At 35.9% G+C, this 25,013-nt stretch overlaps 3 protein-coding genes across 6 annotated transcripts in view; 2 read left to right on the top strand and 1 right to left on the bottom strand.

Moving 5' to 3' along the window:
• Positions 1 to 25,013, bottom strand: part of Slob (Slowpoke binding protein) — a 543,833-nt gene that overhangs the window by 517,062 nt on the left and 1,758 nt on the right. For 2 of the 4 annotated variants that reach the window (XM_087354941.1, XM_087354942.1), the window contains exon 1: positions 16,561 to 16,842. The exons of 1 other annotated variant lie outside the window; for it this stretch is intronic. The gene's annotated coding sequence lies outside the window, so the exon portion shown is untranslated. Of the gene's footprint in view, positions 1 to 16,560; positions 16,843 to 25,013 lie in introns of those variants that run through there. One more of the 4 variants, XM_087354940.1, reaches the window with a different exon arrangement.
• On the top strand, positions 467 to 10,244 carry LOC110833636 (lipase 3). Its single transcript, XM_022071944.2, has 8 exons — positions 467 to 778; positions 2,047 to 2,248; positions 3,404 to 3,518; positions 5,188 to 5,428; positions 5,887 to 6,045; positions 6,867 to 6,951; positions 8,500 to 8,639; positions 9,069 to 10,244. Exons 1-8 carry the CDS (start codon positions 671 to 673, stop codon positions 9,213 to 9,215), a joined length of 1,197 nt encoding a protein of 398 aa, XP_021927636.2. The 5' UTR covers positions 467 to 670; the 3' UTR covers positions 9,216 to 10,244.
• On the top strand, positions 10,378 to 24,053 carry LOC110833637 (lipase 3). Its single transcript, XM_087354946.1, has 8 exons — positions 10,378 to 11,592; positions 13,293 to 13,494; positions 14,108 to 14,222; positions 17,591 to 17,831; positions 18,475 to 18,633; positions 20,232 to 20,316; positions 21,602 to 21,744; positions 22,196 to 24,053. The coding sequence occupies exons 1-8, from the start codon at positions 11,464 to 11,466 to the stop codon at positions 22,376 to 22,378; spliced, it is 1,257 nt and encodes a 418-aa protein (XP_087211072.1). The 5' UTR covers positions 10,378 to 11,463; the 3' UTR covers positions 22,379 to 24,053.

Below are 25,013 nucleotides of genomic sequence, written 5' to 3' on the forward strand. Positions count from 1 at the left end.
TTCGCTTGCAAATGTTGATAAAATCAAGTTCATCGTACATATATTATTGTAAATTACACAAGCAAATACTTTTACCCACATGTACATAAAAATATGCAACTCTAGTTTGGTGTTTAAACATCCATCTTTATCCGTCCCACGTAAATCCATAAGATATCTCGAAATTAAATTAAGTATTTTATCTACAGTATAAGATATGTAGACAATTAAATTTTAGTTACAAAGACCTATCAGTGCTGCCAACAGTGTCAAAATTTCACAACTATCGCTTTAATCTGTCAGTAGTGAGTGCTTAATTAGAGGCAATTCCTTTCCTATTTCAATTACAAAATAATTTATTCAGAGGATCTTTGTTGTTCTGGTGAATGTAATATTCCACGAATGTTCTGACGTCAGCTTCATATCTCTGTTCCTGATTATAAAATTAAGGCAAATAAAATACGCGAATATCTTGATCCTTCAGTTCGCTTTTAAAACTTATGCGTCACTTATATTTCAAACTTATAAGACAGGACTTCGTACTGATATCTCCGTATCATAAGCAAAATGCAGTGCATTCAGAAACACTAGTCAACATCCTGATTCTTACAGAGATAAATAAATTTAGTCTAGAAGCTAAGTGCATTTGAAATACAATCACGTGCGTTTAAGAAGGGTGACTGAAGAAAATATGAGACTTGCAGTGTGGACAACGTTTCTTGCTTTCATGTGTTACTTAGCTATGGATGCTGTTAGCGGAAGACGGAACAAGAATGTGCCTAAATCACTATCTCCTATGGTAAGAAATTGTTTTTTTAAAATCTACATGTGTGCGTCTCTTCGTGAAATACGAACAAGTTTAGCTTTTAAAAATTTAAGGTGTATTAGGAATTCGCTTTATACAGTTAAATCCATGAGAACTGTGCTTCAAAATATTAAAATTAACGACAGTTACGATATAACGACTTTGAATCATGTATACAGGTTATTTTTATTATTTAAATGCTTGTGACAACTGATTAAATAATTTCACCGTAATTACATTCTAAACCTCAATAACAATTTAGCCATGTGATTACTAGGAAGCAGTATAGATTGATAAATTCGCAGGTGCCAGGGTAAAAGCTAGTCAAAAAATTACAACCGAAGTAAGATTAAAACTTTACCTGTAATTTAGCAAAACTATGACATCAGGCTTAATTTAATTTATAAACTGTGTAAAAATATTTGTAGTCTTTTAAGAGTCGGTAAACGTGTCAGAACGTTTCAATAATTGTTTTTCTTTTCGTTAGGACTTACGCTCATTTACCCTGGCAACAGTTGGTTTAGAATCCTATGTACAATATTTATTTCTACAGTTATCTTGTATCACACATTTAATGGCATTCTTTATAATAAACAACAAACAATATTAATTATTAATTGCATGTCATCATGACACACGCGATGCCAGATAAAAGTGAGTGTGTGATATTCTCTCTCTGACGAGTAAAAAGACACTAAAACCATTTAAGGTTATTTGAATAAAAATTTTCTTGGATATTATCCATCGTCTAGTAAATAAAATATAAAACGATATGGATTAGCTCTATCTTGTGGGTCCAACTGAGTAGGAACCTGAAGACGGAGATAGAGCCCCCATCTCCGAAACGTCGTTTTACGTTTTATATTTTATTTACTAGACGATGGATAATATCAAAGAAAAATTTTATTCAAATGACTCATCACCATCGTGAAGAACTTTTAGATTTGACATTTAAGGTTAATTTGTAATTTTAAACAGTGGCTTATACATAACATAAATATACGTGTTCTCAGGTTTTATACAACTGCATAAAAACACACAGCACATCATTGTACGCCATCCTCATTCAATCTCATCGCTTTCAAATTCTCACATTTTCAAAAAAGAATTTTAAAATTATCGTCATATTCCTTTCTCCATTTTCCAAAAATTTTCCCCATCACAGTTCTGTGCAGAAACGTAATTATCTAGTTTTCAGCTATGAGATCAGACAAATAAAAGCTGCGTCTTATAAAATCATGTTTTTCTATGAATTGGTCTAGCCGAAGTTGATAACACAATATGGCTACCCGGCGGAGACCCACACAGTGACAACTGAAGACGGCTACATCCTCACGATGCATCGTATTCCCTACAGCCCAAAATCAAACAGTACGGATACCAAGAGACCTGTCGTGTTCCTGCAACATGGTCTTATAAGCAGCTCCGTGGATTGGGTCATCATGGGACCGGACAAATCATTGGGTAAGTTCGTATTCTAACTTGGCTTCCATTATCTGCTGACGTCAGTTTTAAGACACAAGAAGAAACTTTTATCGTCTTGATTTAGTTTTAAACTTAATTATAACTTCTCTGTCTCTCTCTCTCTTCCCCTCCCTACCACTCAATCTAAGTAGGATTTCTGGTTCCCAAGACGGTGAGTACGAATATGGCTGTCTTGTAGCGCCGTGTAGTGTGGTAGAACTTTACCGATGTTTCAGAGATGATTGCTGTCTCTTGTACAGGGCAGACCACATTTTGCTACAATCCAGAAGACAGCCATCCTCTTGACACTACATTTTCGGTTATGAAGGTTTCCTGGCAAAGCCCGCTCGATCTTGTGGTAAATATATATTAAACAGAAGGTAAATCTTTCGGAAATGATAATAAGTGAAGGAAAAGAATCTTCATAGGGTATATTAATCTTAGGAGGGCTTAGACGTAGATGTGAGGATAATCTCAGGCGGTATCTATGGGAGATAGGAGTTGAAGGAGACTGGATTTTGTTGGCCCAGGACAGGGCTTTGGTTAATTCGGTGATGAACCTTCGGGTTCCCTAAGCCATCTGGTTGGTTGGGTCCACTATTTGGAAAGCCTGAGGGGAAGAGGCCTCTGGGGAGACCTAGACGTAGATGTGAGGATAATGTCAGGCGGGATCTATGGGAGATAGGAGTTGAAGGAGAATGGATTTTGTTGGCCCAGCAAAGTGTCCAGTGGAGGGCTTTGGTTAATTCGGTGATGAACCTTCGGGTTCCCTAAGCCATCTGGTTGGTTGGGTCCACTATTTGGGAAGCCTGAGGGGAAGAGGCCTCTGGGGAGACCTAGACGTAGATGTGAGGATAATGTCAGGCGGGATCTATGGGAGATAGGAGTTGAAGGAGAATGGATTTTGTTGGCCCAGCAAAGTGTCCAGTGGAGGGCTTTGGTTAATTCGGTGATGAACCTTCGGGTTCGGTAAGTCATCTAGTTAGTTAGTTAATCTTAGGAGGGCTGCATTTGGTGGAAATCCGATGTTCACATCTTCGAGTGAAATTTTTATGATAATATTTGGGGAGAGAGTACGCATACCACAGTTAATTAAAAACTGTTATGATATTAATTCTAACTGTTTAATGTAACTCCCATGTGTGTCTCACGCAGCCTATCTGCTAGCTGATGGAGGATACGATGTGTGGATGGGGAACTCAAGAGGGAACATGTACTCCACAAAACACAATAAACTATCCGCAATGCTTCCAATATTTTGGTCCTTCAGGTATGTAAAGACACAGGCCTAACTAATTCAATAAGGAGAAAGCTAGGCACGTGAAAGTATATCTGAAATTAAGGAAAGGCAATTTCCTTCCGCATATTTTCTAATTTATTATTCATTAATCTTTACGTCATTCAACGCATCAAAAACTGAGCTACTGATGACGTCGTTAAATAAACAGTAAATATATATAATCTATAAAAATGAAAAAAAATATTTGATAAGAAACGTAAATAACTTCTGTGTAGGTAGCATGCCTGGAAACGAACCCGTATTCACATCTGGGAAATCTGTTTTGATAGCAGAGAACAATCAGTCACCTTTTTCCTTGAAGTTAGACACACGCGAAACATAAATGATAATTTAATAGTAAGTCTAAATATACGTTACCATCTCACATTTGGGCTACAAGCTTAGTCTGATAATCAAATTATATATTTATAGTCAGAGATACAGACAAATATGCAAATTTGTGGGATTTTAAGTTTTCACTGCGGTGAGTCTGAAGATAGCTGTCTTCTCGGTTGTTGCGCCGTCCAGTCTGGTAGAAGTTTCAGAGGTCCTTGCTGCCTCCATCATCATCATCGCCCTGATGATGGAGGCAGCAAGGACCTCTGAAACGTCGGTAAACTTCTACCACAGTACACGGCGCAACAACCCAGAATACAGCCATCTTCAGATACTCAAATAAATCGACAGATAGTTTTTAAAAGATGATAGATTTACTAACAGGTAATATATGTATATAACACATATTATATCTCATTTGTACATATACATATAATAATAATAACACGTTAACTGTAACAGCTGAGTATTCTTATATTCGCATTTATTGAGGTTGAATGTTACCACAATGGAAACGTTTCTAAGAATATTTCCATAATTTTTGTTTATATTTACATCTCCAATATGATATAGTTAGTACGAGGCTCTTCCACAAAGTAAGTTTCCCTGGGGCCGTTTACAGAAACAAAACACAATTTCATGGAAATATTTATTGCAACAGATACAGCAAGTGTCCAGCTATTTTTCAACATATTCGCCACCGGAATTGAGACATTTGTCATACCGTGGGACCAACTTTTGAATACCTGTGTCGTAGAAGTCTGCCGCCTGGGATTGGAACCACTGTGTGACAACCATCTCCGCCTCTCTGTCATTCTCAAAACGCTGACGCTGACCGGACAGGAATTTCTTGAGGTGTAGGAAAAGATGGAAATCACTGGGAGCGAGGTCCGGGCTGTAGGGTGAATGATTAAACACCTCCCAGCTGAACTCCTGCAGGAGACTTGCTGTCCGTCGAGCCGTGTGCGGCCTAGCGTTATCACTGACCGCACTTCACAGTCGGCGGGAGCTGGAATAAGAATCTTCATCTTCAACAGCTGCAACGATGCTACTGTGAGAACGCGGGAAGTACCGTTAATGCATGCGCCATGCTACGTCATTGCTCTATCACGTACGCACAGTCGCTTCGCGCAATATAAGGTTTGCTAGCTGTGGGACGAGTGGGAAACTTACTTTGTGGACGCGCCTCGTACTTATGAAAATATATAAATTTTAAATTAGATTATTTATTTTTTAAAACACTGTAGTATTAATTCAAAGAAGTCTGCTCTAAAATGTGTATCATTCATTATCCCTAAGAGAGAAATGTAAAATTTGTTGACAGCTGGCATGAAATGGGTGTATACGACTTACCAGCTGAAATCGACTACATCCTGACAAACACAGGGCAGAATGACCTTTCCTACGTGGGTCATTCAATGGGCACTACCATGTTTTTTGCGCTCATGTCCGTGAAGCCAGAGTATAACGCCAAAATCCGCCACATGGTGGCTCTGGCACCTGTCGCCTTTCTGAGGAACACGAAAAGTCCTTTCGCTTCTATCACAAAACTCTTACCGAGTGGAGTAAGTAGTCTCATAGTTTTAAGATACTACCTGCATGTGAAGTAAAATTTCATCCATGTACCTTTTTAATTATAAACACCTCTGATACGTCAGAAAGAATTTACCAGACAGCACGACACAACAACCCAGTATACATTCATCTTAATTTTGCTAAGATATTATTTTTTTTTATCCCGGGGGCCGTCTAGCCTTGATTTTCGTAGTTGTTCTCAATCGCTCCAGATAAGTTCTTCAACAGCACTTAAACACAGACCATGACAACATCCATTCGAATATTTTAAAGAAATTCATTCTAATATTTTCTGTTTATCAAGAGCCTATAAATAAAATACATTATTCCATCTTGACTATGACAGTTATCTTAAGTGTCCATGCCCGTATTACTAATTACAGTCTTAATTATAATTATCAGTTGTTCGGTAGTTTTACAGATTTCTAAAAATAAACATCTGTTTCAGGTTCTATTTGATTTTGTTTCCAACTGGCCATTTTTCCCAAACAAGAAGTTGTCTAATGGTCTTCTCGGGACTTTCTGTAAGATTGGAACTATTACGCAGAGCATGTGTACAAACACCCTATTTCAAATAGGTGGTTTCAATACGAACCAGCTAAATCAAGTAAGTGAACACCTTAAGTAGATTACATCAGATGTTTTGATTTATGTCAAAGTATTGGTTATAATCAATGAGCACTGTTTCTGCACTCTTAAGACAATTCAAATGATTCCACGCATGAAATGTCGTTTAAGGATAGAAAAACTTTTTATCTTTAAAAATAAAAAAATTAACATCATTTCGTTAAATCACAACACACATGTAGGAACATCTCATATTACGATCTACCAAATTCGTCTTATAAATATTTCGCTGTTAATCACATAAAGATCAGGACGGTTTTACGTATTATAAAAATAAATTAAAAGATAAATATTTATACTGAGGACCTATGCAAATAAAATAAAATTCTGTGTTAAAAGGTATCACCATTGTGCATAATTCTTCAGACGCTGATTATCACTATTTTCGCCTGTCAGAATCCCAAAGGATTATTACCATCTTAAAAAGAATACGCCACTAAACCTATCCTGATTCATATTGATGAAGTATCCGTGTTTACATCGTATTCATTAAAATATATTTTATTAAATTAAATTATTTGGCTATTCCGTCAAATCACAATGTATTTAAAATAAGATAATTAAAATAATTAAAATATCATTCTGTGTTCCATATCGAATAATCGATTTACAATTGGAACAGTTACAACATGTTTCGGTTTTATTAAACCATCATCAGGTGTAAAATTATATTATCGTATCGAATTTAATATTCCGAGTATATCTCATAAGAAAAAACAATTTAAAATATCTATCTTTTCTGCACTGCACAAAACATGTGTTCCACACAAAGTAATAGTTACATTTTGGGTTTTATTACAGACAATGCTGCCAACAATACTGCACTATTTCCCTGCTGGTTCTTCAATCAAAGCCTGGAAACACTACGGTCAGCTTATCAATTCAGGTAGACATCGGGTGTTAACACAGAACATATAATCCCTACGTGACAGTGTGTTATGTGTACGCGGTCTGCCATGATTTTTGAGAAATGACGTAAGCTGTTTGAAGGTGTGGGAATGGTGGGACACAACAAAAACATTTTATCACAAATACACAAATTCCCCTAATACTTTTAGATACATTCTAATAATAACAAATCAGGAATGAGTAGAAATTGTGCAGAGACATTGGGCTTGTCACACACTACCCAAAAATTCACTAATAAGGACACGTTGCCTTGAACAACTGTCCCGGAAAGGATCAATCGCCTATTCCTTGAACTAGAAATAAATTAAATGAACCAACTACTAAACAGCGACTTTCCACTTATATTTCTGTCCTTATTACTGCTGAATTACGTTCGTAATGGGAAAATAATATTTGACAAGTGAACTCGTGTTTCCACAACCATCAGTAACAAACTACTAGCACGTGCGTGGCATAATGTAATGTAGAACAGACCGAACCGTTTCATTGAAAAGTTTATAAAATTAACGTCTCGTGTTGGTTCAAATTGTAGCTGGTAAGCTACGAGGTGCGATCGGAAAGTTTCAAGACTGTGTCAATAGAGGGCGAACCGGATGTAGTACGAGCTTCTGCCTTTAGGGGGTGCGGCCTACATTCATAGTGAATCAGTGTGCCAGCCGGCATCATCGAATTAGCATTTGTTTCTTAGTTACGGGCGTTTTGGTAGTGCATTACACCGACCCTCCTGCGATTTCGGAATGGCGTGTGCATCAAATTTTGCCAAACACTCGCCAAAACGGCTACGGAAACCTATGAAATGCTAAAGCAAGCATTTGGGGAGTCCTTAATGGGTCGTGCACAAACTTTTGTGTGGCATTCACGTTTTAAAAATGGCCGAACCTCTGTCGATGATGACGAGCGTTCTGGACGACCATCTTCGAGCACAACACCCGAAAACGTTACGAAGATCGACGTCGTACCATCAACGACTTGTGCGACATTGTTGGGATAGGCTATGGGACCTGTCAGCTGATTCTAAAGGAAGAACTCCACATGCGACGCATCCTGTCTGAGGACCAGAAGCAGAATCGACTTCTCGTTTGTCAGGAGCTCAAAGATCTTGCAAGAACCAACCCCAACTTCCTTTCTAAGCTCCGTGTGACTTCTTCCTCTTCCCAAAGATGAAAATTCAGCTAAAGGGAAGGAGATTTGAGACGATAGAAGAGATTCAGGCAGAATCGCAGATGGGGCTTGACAGGCTGACAAAGAAAGATTTCCAGGGATGCTTCCAGGCTTGGCAGCGGCGCTGGGATCGTCGTGTTCACTCCCAGGGGAACTACTTCGAGGGTGATGGATGAATTTAATACCTGAGATAAGTGTACGGGTTTTTATAGGCGCAGTCTAGAAACTTTCCGATCGCACCTTGTATCAGTGTCTGCAAGTCAATTTTTGTTTCAGTGTTAACATTACGAATAACACTTTCCGTCATTTGCATACGCACCGCAATGCATTATGAAGTAATAAATACAGTTTCTTTCTCTTAAAGGTAGCTTCAGGCAATATGATCATGGACTTGTAAATCTTTACAAATATGGCAATTTGTATCCACCAGATTACAATTTGGATAATATCAACTCATCTGTCAGCCTAGTTGTTGGTGCTAACGACTGGTTAGCAACTCCTGAGGTAAGCTTGAACACGTGAAGGGGATATACTTTAATTAATGTGTTACCTATGTATTTATTTATTTATTTATAAATTCAGATAGAGTACGTATCCATCCATTGTCACGCAAAATAATAATTCTTAAGCAGTTCATAGCTAGTCATTACTGTATTGACAAAGACTTGCAATTGGTCACTATCATGAGCCACATTAATCCAGTATAATCCGCGTGTAGTAATATCCTAACTTCGTCTCCTGATTCAGCCTTCTTAAGAACATTTTATTTTTCTGATAACTTAATTTTCAAACACTTTTAATTTATGTTCTTTGCCAAAGAGACCTTACTCATTATAACTTCTTCATTTAACTTTACATTAATTTTAATTCTGACATGCAAACTGGACAGTGGGTATCATTTTAACAAAGTTCCGGTTCTTTTCGACGTTTCAGGACGCTACACAGTTACAACTGCAGCTACCTTTCGCCGTCTATCATGAAGTGGGACTTCCGGAATTTAATCACTTTGACTTCCTGTGGGCAATCGACGTGAAAACGCTGGTTAATGACAAAGTTCTGAGCCTTCTTAAAGCTAACTAAGACCGATATCTTGCATCATTCTATTTCCAACATAAGTAGGCTGAATGTTTATAAACAGGGATGCAGGCAGATACCAACTTTTTGAAAAATACAACATCTCCACCTTCAGCCCTAAAGATGCTGACAGTAAGTTTTTCGAAATTCTGCTATTTACCTGCATTTACACTGCCGTGAGAACCTCACAAATAAGATTATAGTTTTGTAGGAGATTATTACGTTTTGGGTGGAACATATAGTAAACATCTTGTGAGCAGTTGGTGAGAGTGTTATTCATCCACAATTATTAGTCGCTTTGATCGCTCATTATATAAGTATATACAATAATAAATTAATTCCACTGCTCAAGTAACTCTTAATTAATTATATAAGTTTACGGATTTTTGAATGTAATAATATTTTATATGATAACATATTCTCCTGTTATTTGATCGCTGTATAAATTTTTAACATAAGAAAACTAGTTTCAAGTAACAATTTTTCAACAGCACATATTTCAGGCTACCTAAATTCAGTTGATCCAGGTACGAATATGGAGTGATTATTTTCATAACTTTCTCAGAAAACTAATTAATTATATAAATTATTAGCAAAGTATAAATATGCGGTTCGTATATTAATTATAACATTATTTTACTTTCTAAACGTGGAAAGTGTTGTTCAGTGTTGTAAGTGTAATGTGGATGTTGTATTTTGCCATATTTCAGCATGATCCAACTGCAGTAATATTTAAACACTTGAATTCTACAAGTGTCATAAGGGTTTCGTATGGGTCCAATATACATATAATCTATTTCACAGCCCATATCTATATGTATATAGATTATTATTAATAGTTTCTCGTATAAACAAGTACACAATATAAAATTTAATCCAATTTATGTCTAAACATTTTAAAATAATTTTCTAACGGAATTTTATCTAATATAGTGTCCTATATATTTATTAAGTCTATGGTATATTTAACGAGTCTGTCAGTAGTAACGCTTATATAACGTACGATGCTTAATAAAAGTTAATTTGAAAAGATAAGTATGGAATCGGTCGTAATCTAATTTAAGACGCTGGAGACAGCGAGGAAAACTACGCTGGTCTCTGGACAGAAATTTGAACCAGGGCTCACCACTCTACTTCGATGTCCAATACATTGTCATATCTGGGTCTCTCATGATCAGTTGCTTTGAAATAACAGATCTTTGCCTTCAGTAAGTTAACATAAGTCTACAAAATTCATATAACGACTACGTCTTGTCACACAAAGGAGTTACGTCACAGGACGGCTCTACCGCTGGGTTGTGATTCAGTCGGCCTTCTGCAGATGACTCTGTGAGTCTTATCAGAAATAAACCACAAACACTCATGTTTCTTCCAAAGGTCACTGTATAACAGCACCATATGTGAAGCAAATCGAGCTATGTGAACAGTTTAGTGTAGTTTACATTGTCTACAATATAATATAATATATAGTATAAGATACTACTGGCCGATCAAAATATTAAGTTAACCGGAACTTCCTAACACAACTACACTTACAATATTAACTTTATGCAATGGAGTAGTTTTTGAGCAGGTAGTGGTCTCTCAGATACTAAAAATTTTCGGTGCATTTTACGTAAAACAAAGGTTCATTACAGTTTACACAAGAGGTCGCCACTGGACCCTACCCCTCGCCAGATAAATCTGTTCCACATTTGCTCACTAATTTTGATTATTTGTGATATTACACTACTCCAATTTACGTTTTCATCATGGCCTCCTTCTTTCACGTTTCCCTATCAAAATTCTGTGTGAATTACACATCTCTTCTAGGTCTACTACGTGCTGTGTGTATTATTGGTTTAATCGTCGTAATAGAATTTTTTAAGAATTAAAATTAAGAATAATTTGGTTACATGACTTTAGCAGAAATAGAATTTATTGGTGCTGATAAACTATGAATCATATTATTATTCTCTTGTCAGCTTTCCATTCTAGATGAATCAGACATTCTTACACCAGTGAATGATAAGGGACTTTGCCCCCCTAGTGTCATCTCTCAGTTCGTCATCGACAGCAGAACTTCGATTTATTTTATTATAACTCCTTCCTTATTCTTTATTTAGTGATTATATCATTGCCTGTGGATTGGTTTAAAGTAAATTCTACCCTACAACACGTCGTGATTACTTAGTATAAATATCCAAAGTTGCAGTAAGAATGTTCACTTTTACTAAAACAGCTGTAGGAATATATTGTTATACAGTTTTATTCAATGAGGGTTTCAGAGTGGACGATGCAATTGTTAGCGACTTTATGTTGTCAATATATACTGTGCACAGACGGAAAAGATACGGCCATCAAGACGTGGACAGACACTGGACTGAAGTTACAGCTCCCTATGGTAAGAATATTTTTAACATGCGAATCTGGAGAATTTGTTAAAAACATATAATTCAAGCCTTATCCTTAACCAGAATGAACGTTTCATAAATTCTTATGTTCGGTTTCACCTCTGTGCGTTCTTACGAACAGCCTATATCCAAGTAAATTTATTATCTTTAATATAAATTAATTAATTAAAAATAAAACTTTTTTTTTCGAAATATCAATGCAATAAGTTTTAGCTTTCAATGCATACACCTGTAATAAATTCAAAATTCCAAACGCCTTAACAAAAGTCAATACGATGTATAAATTCCAAAGATGTTTACATAATTTGAGGTTAAAGCCGGCAAATTGCCGGATTTACCAGTCTATTGCGCGCCAATTGTGTAAACCAAACAATCTGCCATTGCACTGTGGTGTTCCAACGGGTGTAGAGTCCAAAGGATCTGTTGTTTTCATCTTCCAAAACTTTTTATCTTAACACAACCTGCATTAAAATCTTACAACTGGAAATGTGGCGGGATCTGAGAACACGGGATTGGTTCTATGATAATTTTCTAGATGTCACCACTACTCACTCTTGAGTCTGAGAAAATACAGAATCGATTGTAACATTCCACTGCGTGATCGGCAGAACAAATCACGTATCTTAATTCTGATAAAGGTTTACAACAAAACATCTCGTCGATATTGTTGCATTATTTATATTGTTGTTGGGGCGATTAAACAAAATAAGTTCTATTATGTTAAGATATATGGTCCGAATGGGTTAAATAAATGCATACGTACAAAAATTTAGACCTCAAATTATGAGAATACGAACAAATTTGTCCAGTCACGGTGGAGTAGTTAGCATTCCCGTTTCGAATTCATAATATCTCGGGTTCGAACATAAACCGGCTACAATGAAGTTAAATTTGATTAAATAAACTATTACCACTTACATCAAGATGTGAGATTTCAGGTTCTCACGTCAGTGAATGTGAATATGGCTGTCTTGTGAGTACTCAACGCCCTGATGATGGAGGCACCAAGCACCTACGAAACGACGGTAGACATCTAACACACTACATGGTGCAATAATCCAAAAGGCAGCCATCTTCCATCCACATTGATTTTAATTAATTATTTACATATATAAACGTGTATTACCGTCTGACATTACGTACATAATCGATTTAACCTAGTTAAAATGTGTCGTTAAATAATTATATAACGATAACTAAAATTTTAATCAACCACTAGAAAGACAGCAATTGATGTAACTATAATATTAAAATGAATCCTACTGAGGTACAACACGAATATATGCTTTGCGGGGTCCTCATCTTAGCCGCGGGAGAGGGAATAACATTTATTTTCATTGCCAACATTATCATTTAAGCTTCGGATTATAAAACAGTGGCCTTGTAATCCTGGGGTCTCGGGTTCGATTCCCGGCGGTGCCCGAATTTATAACTTGTGTTGGGCAAGGCCGTGGTCTAGGCAACACGGAGTTTTCCTCCGTGGCATCCCAACAATTACTCCATTCACACACAGAAGAAGGCAATGGCAAACCACTTCTGGATCATCTGCCAAGAACGTATATGAACAGGTCCCAGTCCGAGAAAAGGATGGAAGGATCCTGTTCATATGGACCTGTCCTCATACAGAACACTAATAATAATAATAATAATAATAATAATCGATAATATGTTATAACACTTCTTGGTCTAGCCGAAGTTGATAACACAACATGGCTACCCGGCGGAGACCCACACAGTGACAACTGAAGACGGCTACATCCTCACGATGCATCGCATTCCCTACAGCCCAAAATCAAACAGCACGGACACCAAGAGACCTGTCGTGTTCCTGCAACATGGTCTTATAAGCAGCTCCGTGGATTGGGTCATCATGGGACCGGACAAATCATTGGGTACAGTTAACAGACCTACAGGGATGATACGACAGGAGCCCGGCGAAATTACATGATGAAAAACTCAAAAAAAAATTCATCAAGAATTACTGGGGGTGTTTAAATCAAAGATGAGAGGGTGAGAAATGCTTACGAAATTTTAGTTGAAAAGCCTGGAGAGAAGAGTTGAGTCGGAAAAACCACGTAGAAAAGAGGATAATATTAAAATGGATAAAGAAGTATATTAAGATAATTTCGACTGGGTTGATCTGGTTCTTGATACAGGCAGGTGGCGGACTCTTGTGAGCACAGTAATGAACCTTCGGGACTCGATAAAAGGCTAAAAATTTATTGATAAGCTGTTTCATGGATTTAGTCATGAAATTTACATATCCCGCCTATGGTTTAATTATTCTTACATCAGGCAAATCATTAGCTACATTTAAAGTATGCAGAGTATAATATATTTTATATTTCTTTGTCGTCTACACAAAAAATGTGTTAATATTACAGAATGTAATTTACTGGGTGGACAGCAAAGAATCTGATATCAATGTTCTGTTATCCTTCATAATTCTTGCGACGAATTCTAACTTACAAATAAGACATCTCATTTATAAAATGTTTGTCGTAGCCTATTTAATGGCTGATGCTGGTTATGACGTATGGATGGGGAACGCACGAGGAAATGTCCACTCCACAAAACACGAGAGCCTGTCGCCTTCATCTTCAAAATTCTGGAGTTTCAGGTACTTAGCCTACACACATATAGCTTTTCTCTACGAACCAGAAACTTTAATTTCTTTATCTGAGCACAGACGACGCAGTCAATTGTGACCCTGAATAACGACGTTAATATTAGTTACGCAGAGTGATAGGCCGTGAAGTCTGGTAGAAGCTCACCGACGTTTCAGAGTTGTTTTACTGCCTCCATCACAGCCCTGATCATGGAGGCAGCAAGTTCCTCTGAAACATCAGTAAACTTCTACCAGAATACACGGTGCAACAATCTCAGAAGATATCTTCATACTAAAATTTCACCACAACTACCGTTTCCACAGTGGTATTCAACCTTTTTTGTTCGCGTACCCCCAGATATAATTTCTATTCAACTTTGTATCCCCAAAGTTGTTGGTGTATAATTCAAGTTATACATAGTACATAATCTACATCTTAAATAAATTAAATAAATTACATTCAAAATAATGTATTAAATCTGGCCCTGATTATTCAGTGCTTATCATATTTTCTTTTTAAATTTCACGTACCCCCGGGGGTATGCGTACCCCAGGTTGAATACCACTGATCTAAAATATCAGACTAATTTTTGTATGATTGAAGATTATAACAAAAATCAAATAACAAACACAATTTATGGGTTCAAAACGTAAGTAATGGCAGATTATTTCTCTTACGGGCTTCGTGTTTAATCTTAGCTGACTAAGACGTCCTCAATTGAACCTGTGTATACTTCCGTCCAACATATTTATAATCTATACATGAACAAAATACAATTATTTTCCAAAAAAATACCACAATGGTGCCTAAAATACAACACAGTTAAAATTAAAATTTGCTAAATATGATCGAAGCTTTTTACACATAAAATATATTTTAAGACTAGAAAAAACATTTTTATTAAAATATTCCTCTTCAAATTACGCCATAAAATATGCGTATTTATTTTGTTTCTTTCCCATTTGACTAGTAGCGTATCGCACTTAACTGCTGATATTATTTTATTTGATTAAAATGTAGGAACTTTTCATTACCTAAATGACCAATTAGGGAAGAAAGGCATTATTCCTTTCGCTATAGCATCCAGTCTCTTAGAAATCAGACAACAGGGAATTCTTTACAAGTTGCTACAGCGTGAAATAGACCATTCATAGCATGTAGTGTACAATTTAATAATGCACGGTGCTATAATTTTACTCCCCTATACGATTTAATGACTTTTCCTCGAAAGAAATCCACAATTCAAAAGCACAGTCGATTTACAAGACCAATCGTAATTATAATTAGCCCTGTCTTAGAACACTATTTTTGAAATTAACCACAAGAAAACATTTTTAAAGAATCCGTAAATCTATAAATTTAATTGGTATAACTGTAAATATAACACAGCGAAACTCCATGAAAGTGTGGTATTCGTAACAAGACAATAGTTACACAAATCAAGATTAATTTAGTCCATACCATATTTCTTTCATGTCTAATCTCATACTGCCCTCCTATTTACGTCTGGGTCTCCCAAATTCTCTCTTGTATTCAAATTTTAGAACTAAATTACTCATTTATCATCTCCTTTCATGGAATATACCCAATATATAGGATTTGAGACTTTCACGACGAGTACAATCAATAAACCCTTCTCTGGCAATCAGCAGCGTCATATGGTTACCGTAGTAAACCGACGTTTCGGGAACTCTGTCCCCATCATCAGCGTCCTGATGTGACTGGATACCTCGAATGTCGCCTGTATATATACCTCAGGTACATACCTCAGAACCCTAATGATGGGACAGAGTTGGTTCCCGAAACGTCGGTTTACTACGGTAACAAGTTGACGCGGCTGATTGCCCGAGAAGATTTTATTGGTACTGAATATATCTCATCCTCTTTTGTTTCGGAGTTCTTAGACATCACATTATAAAGCTCATCATTATGTATTCTTCTCTAGAATAATGCTATTTCCTCTCCAAAACGTCAAAATGTTTTACTCGTCACCATGCTGTCAAAAGCCCTCAACCTATATTAATTTCCAAAGTTTCATACTGATATTTGGTATGACTCATATCGTATGAGATCGATTTTTTCTCCGCGAATTACAGGGCACGTTTTACGTAAGACAAATAAATGGAAATCGTTACATAAAAACCATGCATATTATAATCTATTATTAAAATTTCGTCACTTTCGACAAATAGAGTATGAAGTGACGGACGGAATTAATCTGGTGTCGGTTTTGTAAAACGGTAGGCTTCTGTAAATCCTATAACAAGCCGTGTACATCAGCACTTTGAAGAAGGATCTATTCTAGAGTTAAAAACATATCGATTATAAACATCGATTAAATTAACTTACGTCACGTTGAGCTCGATTGAACTCCTGTCTGGTAATCCTTGTTCGAAGTTAAAACTACGAGAGGTTCAGTGTTTTTGATTGTAACAAAATTGCATTATCCAAAGTAAAACCTGCCACTATCAACACAACAAAATCACTCCAACACTTTGAAACCACGTTGTCTGGACTGTGCACCGAAGCATGGCTTGTGTAGAGACTACTCCCTTCTCTCTGAGGAGTTAAGCATGAATACTTCTGATTGACTCTAAGCTATAGGTCACCCCATGACGTCACTAGCAGCGTTGTTTATTAGAGGACTGCGTATGTATATTCGTTAAACTGGGACGAGCTTGGAGTTCTGAATGTCTAAATGGTCGTGTCACTATAAGTCCCCAAAGCATATTTTGACGTAATAATCTATTCACAAAAAAATAAACATTACATTGAAATCATAAAATATAAACTAACAATATAATCGACTTGTTTGTCATAGGAGAAACAGGAAATGTATCCTAACAACTTCTGGTAAGTGAGAACGAGATGCCAGGCACCGTTCAAAAATAAATATTCATTGAACTTGGAAAAAAAAAAAAAAAAAAAAAGCTGAAGGACTGGTGCGAACAGGTTTAAACAGGGCGTTACATGCGTGGGCTATTATATAGTCACAGCGAAATTGTTTTTATTAATACAGTCGAATTGTATGAAATTGAAACTGTCCAAAAATATTTTAAAATTATTTGCGTGACTTTTCGATCAAACTTTATAACTGCGGTTTTCTTTATTATTATAATCGTTGTGTACAATGTAATCTTTCACCAAATTTCTTGTTTCAAGGTCACATCGGAATCATCTACCGTTGTAACATTAAAAGCGAGGCCCAGGCAAGTTAAGACAGCTTAAAACTCGTAGCGTAGCAACGATGAACTGGTGACTTGTAGTCGTGCGGTAATTGGGGAGAGGGGGGAGTCCTGTGGCCTTGAAACATGCAATTTGATGACGGCTACTATAAATATTTTTAATGCCCAGCCCTTAATTAATATTTTGTTGACAGCTGGCATGAAATGGGCGTGTACGACTTACCAGCTGAAATCGACTACATCCTGACAAACACAGGGCAGAAGGACCTTTCCTACGTGGGTCATTCAATGGGCACTACCATGTTTTTTGTGCTCATGTCTTTGAAGCCAGAGTATAATGCCAAAATCCGCCACATGGTGGCTCTGGCACCTGTCGCCTTTCTGAGGAACACGAAATCTCTCTTTGCTGCAGCCACCAAGTTTGTTCCAAAAGGAGTAAGCCCATAAGAGTTAATGTTATTTGGAAAAAAATATAAAGACAAATCACAGTCGTTAGGCGAATGAAACACTGAAAATATGTTACGAGGTTCTAATCCAATTCAGTCCTGTCCATATTTTCTCTATTCTGTATTGCATTCTGTTGTCCTGTGCATGAACAGATTTTGCGATAAACCAATCTCTTTTACATGGAGTCGTATTGAATATCTGAAGAATTTAGGATCAACTGTTTCAGAATTAGTTCTGAATTGTAACAGATCAGAGAGCTTGGTCCGTAATGGGTTAAAAAGCTACTGAAGATTGGAAAAAAACTACGCAATGAGAAAATTAATAATTTGTACGCTGTACACTTCACGCAGTGTTATTTGCGTTATTAATGACAAAGGATACAAAAATTTTGATCGAGTAACTGCAAGATTAAATGCTGTTTTGGATTCTGAGTAGTAGGTTGAAAAATAAATTTAACACGTATCTTAGAAAAATAGCATGTAATTAAGTGTAATGTAATGTTAATTGTTATCTTAATGGCTGTGACAAAGTTTAGTCTTGTTAGTAATTATCTTCATTTCTAAGCCTAGAAATGGTAGTGATACGTTGAAGGTAAAAATCTTATACCCTGCATTATTTTAATTTATTCCAGTTACTGACAGAATTCTTGTATAATAGACAATTCTTCCCAAATACGAAGTTTATAAACGGGCCACTACGAACACTTTGCAAAACTGGTGCAATCACACAGGGACTGTGTACCAACATCTTATTCCAGATTGGTGGATTCAACTCTAACCAAATCAACCAAGTAAGTTCCGTAAAATCAAACATTTGAACACCGACAAGGTTAAGAATAGTAAGATATTTCCGTCGTGTTACTGGATAGGCAGCCCATACCTAGACGTCCTGTTATAATCTAAGAATTACACCAAACTCTTTAATCGGTTTCACAAAACTGGAAACTGTGGTTTCAATTTAAATTGGAGGTCACACACGGGGGTAACATGAAACGACTTTTGTTTGTCGGAGACTGAACCAAAGTATTTTGTCTGTGTGTTGAACTGCAAAGAAACTGTTATAAGCGACCGATTGAGGTTTTGGGGACATTTTCCCTCTTAACTCACGCTGGGACAAGACTCCATATTCCGTCCACCTTTTTTAACAGATTCTGAGCAAACTTTTTCTACAGGAATAATCCAGCCGGAGCGTGCAGCAGGCTACTGCACAAACTTTCAATGTCTTTTCTCCATAGTCCTAAGGGTTTACATTAAAATTGTGTAATTTTTGGCAGACTGTAGGGGAACTCATGTAAATATGAGCTGAGCATATTTAGGATTTCTTATGTGTGTTACCTAGTGGAATTTTATGGAATGGCTCACGTCCTGTTGGTACGTCTGATAACTAGCTACGACTGCGGTGAAATGAGAAATGTCTTTCCTACTTAACTAACTTAGAAATATGAATTAAAACACAGGTGTTTATATAACGCAAACATTATTGTTGCTTCATTTTTGTGTTTAACTTAGAGAAAAAAGAATTTGTGTTATTTATAATGTAAGATAAATACGAGGTGCGATCGGAACGTTTCCAGACTGCGCGTATAAAAACCCGTACACTTATCTCAGGTATTAAATTCATCCATCACCCTCGAAGTAGTTCCCCTGGGAGTGAACACAACGATCCCAGCGCCGCTGCCAAACCTAGAAGCATCCCTGGAAATCTTTCTTTGTCAGCCTGTCAAGCACCATCTGCGATTCTGCCTGAATCTCTTGCCAAAGACTCGCCAAAACGGTTACGGAAAGCTATGAAATGCTAAAGCAAGCATTTGGGGAGTCCGCAATGGGTCGTGCACAAACTTTTGTGTGGCATTCACGTTTTAAAAATGGCCGAACCTCTGTCGATGATGACGAGCGTTCTGGACGACCATCTTCGAGCACACCGCCCTCTAAGTTCGGCAGTTTTTGGCCTTAAACACCATGGCCGTCATCCCGCACCCTCCTTATTCGCCGGATTTAGCTCCGTGTGACTTCTTCCTCTTCCCAAAGATGAAAATTCAGCTAAAGGGAAGGAGATTTGAGACGATAGAAGAGATTCAGGCAGAATCGCAGATGGTGCTTGACAGGCTGACAAAGAAAGATTTCCAGGGATGCTTCCAGGCTTGGCAGCGGCGCTGGGATCGTTGTGTTCACTCCCAGGGGAACTACTTCGAGGGTGATGGATGAATTTAATACCTGAGATAAGTGTACGGGTTTTTATACGCGCAGTCTTTAAACTTTCCGATCGCACCTCGTACTCGATACCATTGGCTACAAATTTTTCGTTCTTTTATTACATTAGAGAGTAAGCTATTCAACACAGATATCTAATAGCTGAAAATGGTTTATTTGTTGTTTTTATTTATTGCAGAATATGCTTCCGATAATTTTTACTTATTTTCCTGCCGGGTCCTCTTTTAAAGCCTGGACACACTACGGTCAGCTTATGAGATCAGGTATTTACATTTCTTCTTTATTTAAGATTAGATTTTCGAAATGACATGTTGATGTGCTGAAATAATACACCGTGTAAAACAACCTGTATATGAACACTCAAGAAACCTGAGCTGTAATTATTAACTAAATTAAAAACAATAATTCAGGTACTTGTCAAAAAATGAGTAATATTGTCATATAAAGAAACTGGGTGTGATTTTTCAAATAGCCCAATCCGGCCTGAAAAAAAACTAGTTTTAAATGGTAAAAATTCAATTTTAAAGTCCACCACCATCTACTCTGAAATTTTACCAGTCTACATGGCTCAACAACCCAGAAGACGGTAATCTTGATACCAGCCACCCCCCCTTCTATATGTCACTTCGTATTCTGTCTTCATGACCTTGAAATATTAATGATTTAAATATATGATAAACACGTCCGCTCAACAGATGTATAAAGAAAAAATTCAGGCCAGTTTTCCCTCAATTGCACTAAAGCAGAGGTTCCCAAACTTTTATACCTTACACCCCCCCTTAAAACATTTCATAAATTTCACGCTCCCCTTCCAGAACAAGTTCAAGCAAACAAATTTGACATAAAATTTAGCTATGAGTATACATTTTTTTTATAATTTAATATATATTATTCAATGCATTTAATTTAAAAAGCTATAATAAAATATACTCTTCATACCCGGATTAGTGGGATGGATGTGGTTGCTTCTGTGAATATAATTTATCATAAATGGCCGCTCTAAGGTCGTTTTAAAGGTTCATCGTAGAACGATATTTTGTTTTGATGGCAGCCACTGCTGAAGATCCAGTCTCGCACAGGTAGGATGTTGCGAAAGAAAGAAGGATGTTCAGAGATTTCCCTGCAGTGCCCACCCAAAATTCTATGTACAACTTCCTAGGAAACTGAACTTTTAAAGAAGTATCAGATATAACGTCAATATAGTTTTTTTATTCTGCAAGAGAAACGTCGTAATTTTGAGGCGAATCAGCATGGAATGGATCCGTGATCCATTTGTATTTATCACTTACTGCTTCTGGAAAATACTTAGAAAATCTGGACTGCAGATTAACGAAGTTGAAAAAAAAATTTCATATAAAAAACCCGCCCCCCCAGGGGACGCGCCCCATACTTTGGGAACCTCTACACTAAAGTAATCTCGTTGTCTTCATATATTAATGAAATATTTCTTGTCGACAAATGCCAGTATTAGACCAGTGAAAACATATGATATTTTACTGTCGAAACGTCTGGTAACAAACGTATCTATGTAGGATTTCGTGGTTACAGGTATGTTCAGGCAGTATGACTACGGATTTATACGGAATTTGATCAAATATGGAAATACCAACCCTCCAGAATACAATTTTGCTGTGATTACTTCACCAGTGAGCCTGATAGTTGGTCAAAATGATTGGCTAGCGACGCCAGAGGTAAGTGAATCCATTAGTGTATTTTCTCGATTCGGCGTTCTTTGTAGAATCGTCTTGAGACAAAGAAATTAGGATAATTTAAGTTGTCGTTCGCTTGTATCATGTCATTAAAATGCATGACGACTTGCCAGCGAATACTACTTTTAAGGTTACTTCTGTTCAAAAAAGTTTAAAAAACAATTTCACGCCGGTACAAAAGATATAATTTTTTTACAAAATCTAATAGGATGATAAAAATTAAAGAAACATTGTCTTAAAATCATTTTGGTTTAAAACCATTATAGTTACTAATATTACATTCAAATATGCAGTCACTATTTCATTTTACTAAATAATCTAATTGCAGAACGCAGAATTATTTGTTAGTATGCATGCTTGTGTGACGCTTTCGTATTTTCGTGGGATTTTAGATAAGTTGGCTGCTCTGTAATCATGTCACTTCCTGTTTTAGGATGCTGGACTTCTCTACAAAAGTCTGCCACATTCAGTTAGATATTACACGGTTGAAGACGATAAATTCAACCACTTTGACTTTATGTGGGCCATTGACGTCAAGACACTGGTGAATGAAAGAATCTTGAATCTCTTGAAGGATGACACAGATTTACAAAACTTCATAACAAAAAATTATTGACAGTGACTTGGGAGAGAGCTGTAATTTTATTTGAGGTTAATTAGCAGTTTCCTCGTAATGAGAACCACCTTCAGCTCCCAATGCCCCAAGGCGTGTTCTCATTGTCATATTGTGGTCTATACATTGATAAGGTAGTATATTTGCGTCATATTGTGCATTAAGTCAATATTTTCCGTCAAATCACAATTTTTAATAAGATAATAAAATATAAAATATTTAAAATATCATTTCAATTTGTAAATCGATCATTCGATGCGGAACGTGAAATGATATTTTAAATATTTTATATTTTATTATCTTATTAAAAATTGTGATTTGACGGAAAATATTAAAATATTAACTATACATTGATCTCAAACTCCTCTATATTTTATTATTATTAACTAAGGCTGCAAGTTCTGTTTATAATTCTGGAGAAACAGAAAACTCACAGGCTATACGGACAACAGAAAAATTAGATATGACAGTCAAGTCTCTTAGTTAACATGGAAAGTCTATTCAGAAAAAACCCTTTGGAACACTTCAAGAAATATCAAAAGAGAGCGTAGCGTCTGCTCCTAAAATCAGAAAGAAATCAGTATTCCGTATTTCGAAAAGAATTTAAAATACGTGATCATTGTTTGGTTCAATTCAAAATTCTAATCCTTAATTATATGTGATTATTGTGTGACATGATTCAGTTGTTACTCACTACATCAGTGATTTAAATGCGGATTGTAATTTCTATTTTATTTTAACTTTTACTTAGATATCTCTACTTTACACTTCTACCTTACTATTACAAAATTCTCAAGTACAAATATTCAATCCGCAAATTTGCCTTTCCTTTATCCTAAAAACTACATTATTCTGCATTTTATTTTAACATTTATATTTTTGTGTATTACACTATATGGTTAAAAAGTTAATAGTTAAATACATCAAAATATTTAAAAATACGTATTTATTAAGTTTATGTATTTCACCGTAGTGTTGTGGGATACCTCTCCATTTTGCTACATTTATCTTTTTACCTAATAGCCCGGACATAAAACCGTATGACTTCCTCCTTTGGGGTTACCTTAAGGAAAAACTACTTCCAAAATAACCAGCCTCAGTTTTTTATCAACTCAGGCCTTCGATTGTTTAAATTTGTGGTGTTTCGTTCGTCGAACGACAGAACGGTGGTCATATTGAGCGCGCAGTCCTCTCATAGATCACAGATGGTCCCGACATTATAATAAAACTTACATTTGTAATAAAACTATAATACTAAATGATAAACTATGGCCTAAAATTTAAATAATTTAAAAAAAAATTACAGTGGAACCACGGTTCCGGAGAATTTGACGTAAATACGTCTCTGTAATGTAATGTAACGTTTCCTAGGTAACAACAATGCCAAGTAAACAGATGACGTTTCCTAGGTAACATAACAATGCAAGAGGATGTTGTTCTTATTAATAAGGGATGTGAGATCATCTGTAGCAACGACCCCAACTGGGAGCGGAGCTCAAATGTTGAGAGAGGAATTGTTATAGTTCTACAGCCATAATATAACTTATTATCAGAAAATAATAAAACCAAAGAGACATCTATTCTATCGTTTTTAAAGCAGTAAATTTTCCTTTCTTTTTATTAAACATTACACAATTTTCAATACGTAAATTGTATAAAATAAAATATTTCTAAAGTATTTTGTATTGATTAATGATAATCTTGTAACGGAACCTAATGTATTTACATATATCCCCATTATATTTTTGCTTCAATAACGCTGGAAATCTCAGGAACCTAACCCCCAGCGTAAACCGAGTCCTACTTGTATTTTAGTGATACCGTTCTGTGCTTAATTTCCACTAGTAAGATTGAATAAACTGTCTACTCCCCTCTCAACGTCTTAATTCTTGTAATTTTGACAAAAACACACTATTTTATACAAAATATATTTGTTTATAAGAAATCACCATACAAATTTTGACAGCGGTTTATTAACTTTCGTCATCAAACTGAAAGTTAAAAACATATTTCGTTCAACCGCCATGTTGTTATTTTACATTAACTGAAAATTTACATAAAATAAATTTGCATATATATTTTATTTTCTGTTGATACACCATCGGAAAATCATACATCCGCCGTGTTACTATTATTTATGGTAGTAAATTCAAAAATTAAGAATATTGTGGTATACTGACCAGGTTAATGAATATCCAGTAGTTATTATGGTTACATACACTCGGATATGATAATGCATAAGCGTAATTTTTATTATTTGTTCAATTTTTATCAGTCTAATCACAATAAAATATTATTATCAAATATTAAAATATTAAAATATTATTACAATTAACATTTAAATATTTAATAAAATATTATTACAATTAACATTTAAATATTTAATATATATATTTAAATGTTAATTGTAATAATATTTTAATATTAATAATAATATTTTATTGTGATTAGACTGATAAAAATTAAACAAATATATATTCAACACAATATGACGCAACATTATCAACTCAGTAATTTTTCTTATAAAATATGGTAGTGATTCTAGAGGGTTTGACTCCCCATTAAGTTAAATTAAATCACCTAAAATGCATTTTCCGCTTTGATAAAAATCACAACAAATGCAAAGTACATTTAATAT

This window comes from Zootermopsis nevadensis, unplaced genomic scaffold (genome assembly GCF_977971745.1).
Source record: "Zootermopsis nevadensis isolate Lab colony 2312 unplaced genomic scaffold, Znev_1.0 Znev_ptg000024l, whole genome shotgun sequence".
Taxonomy (NCBI): Eukaryota; Metazoa; Arthropoda; class Insecta; order Blattodea; family Termopsidae; genus Zootermopsis; species Zootermopsis nevadensis.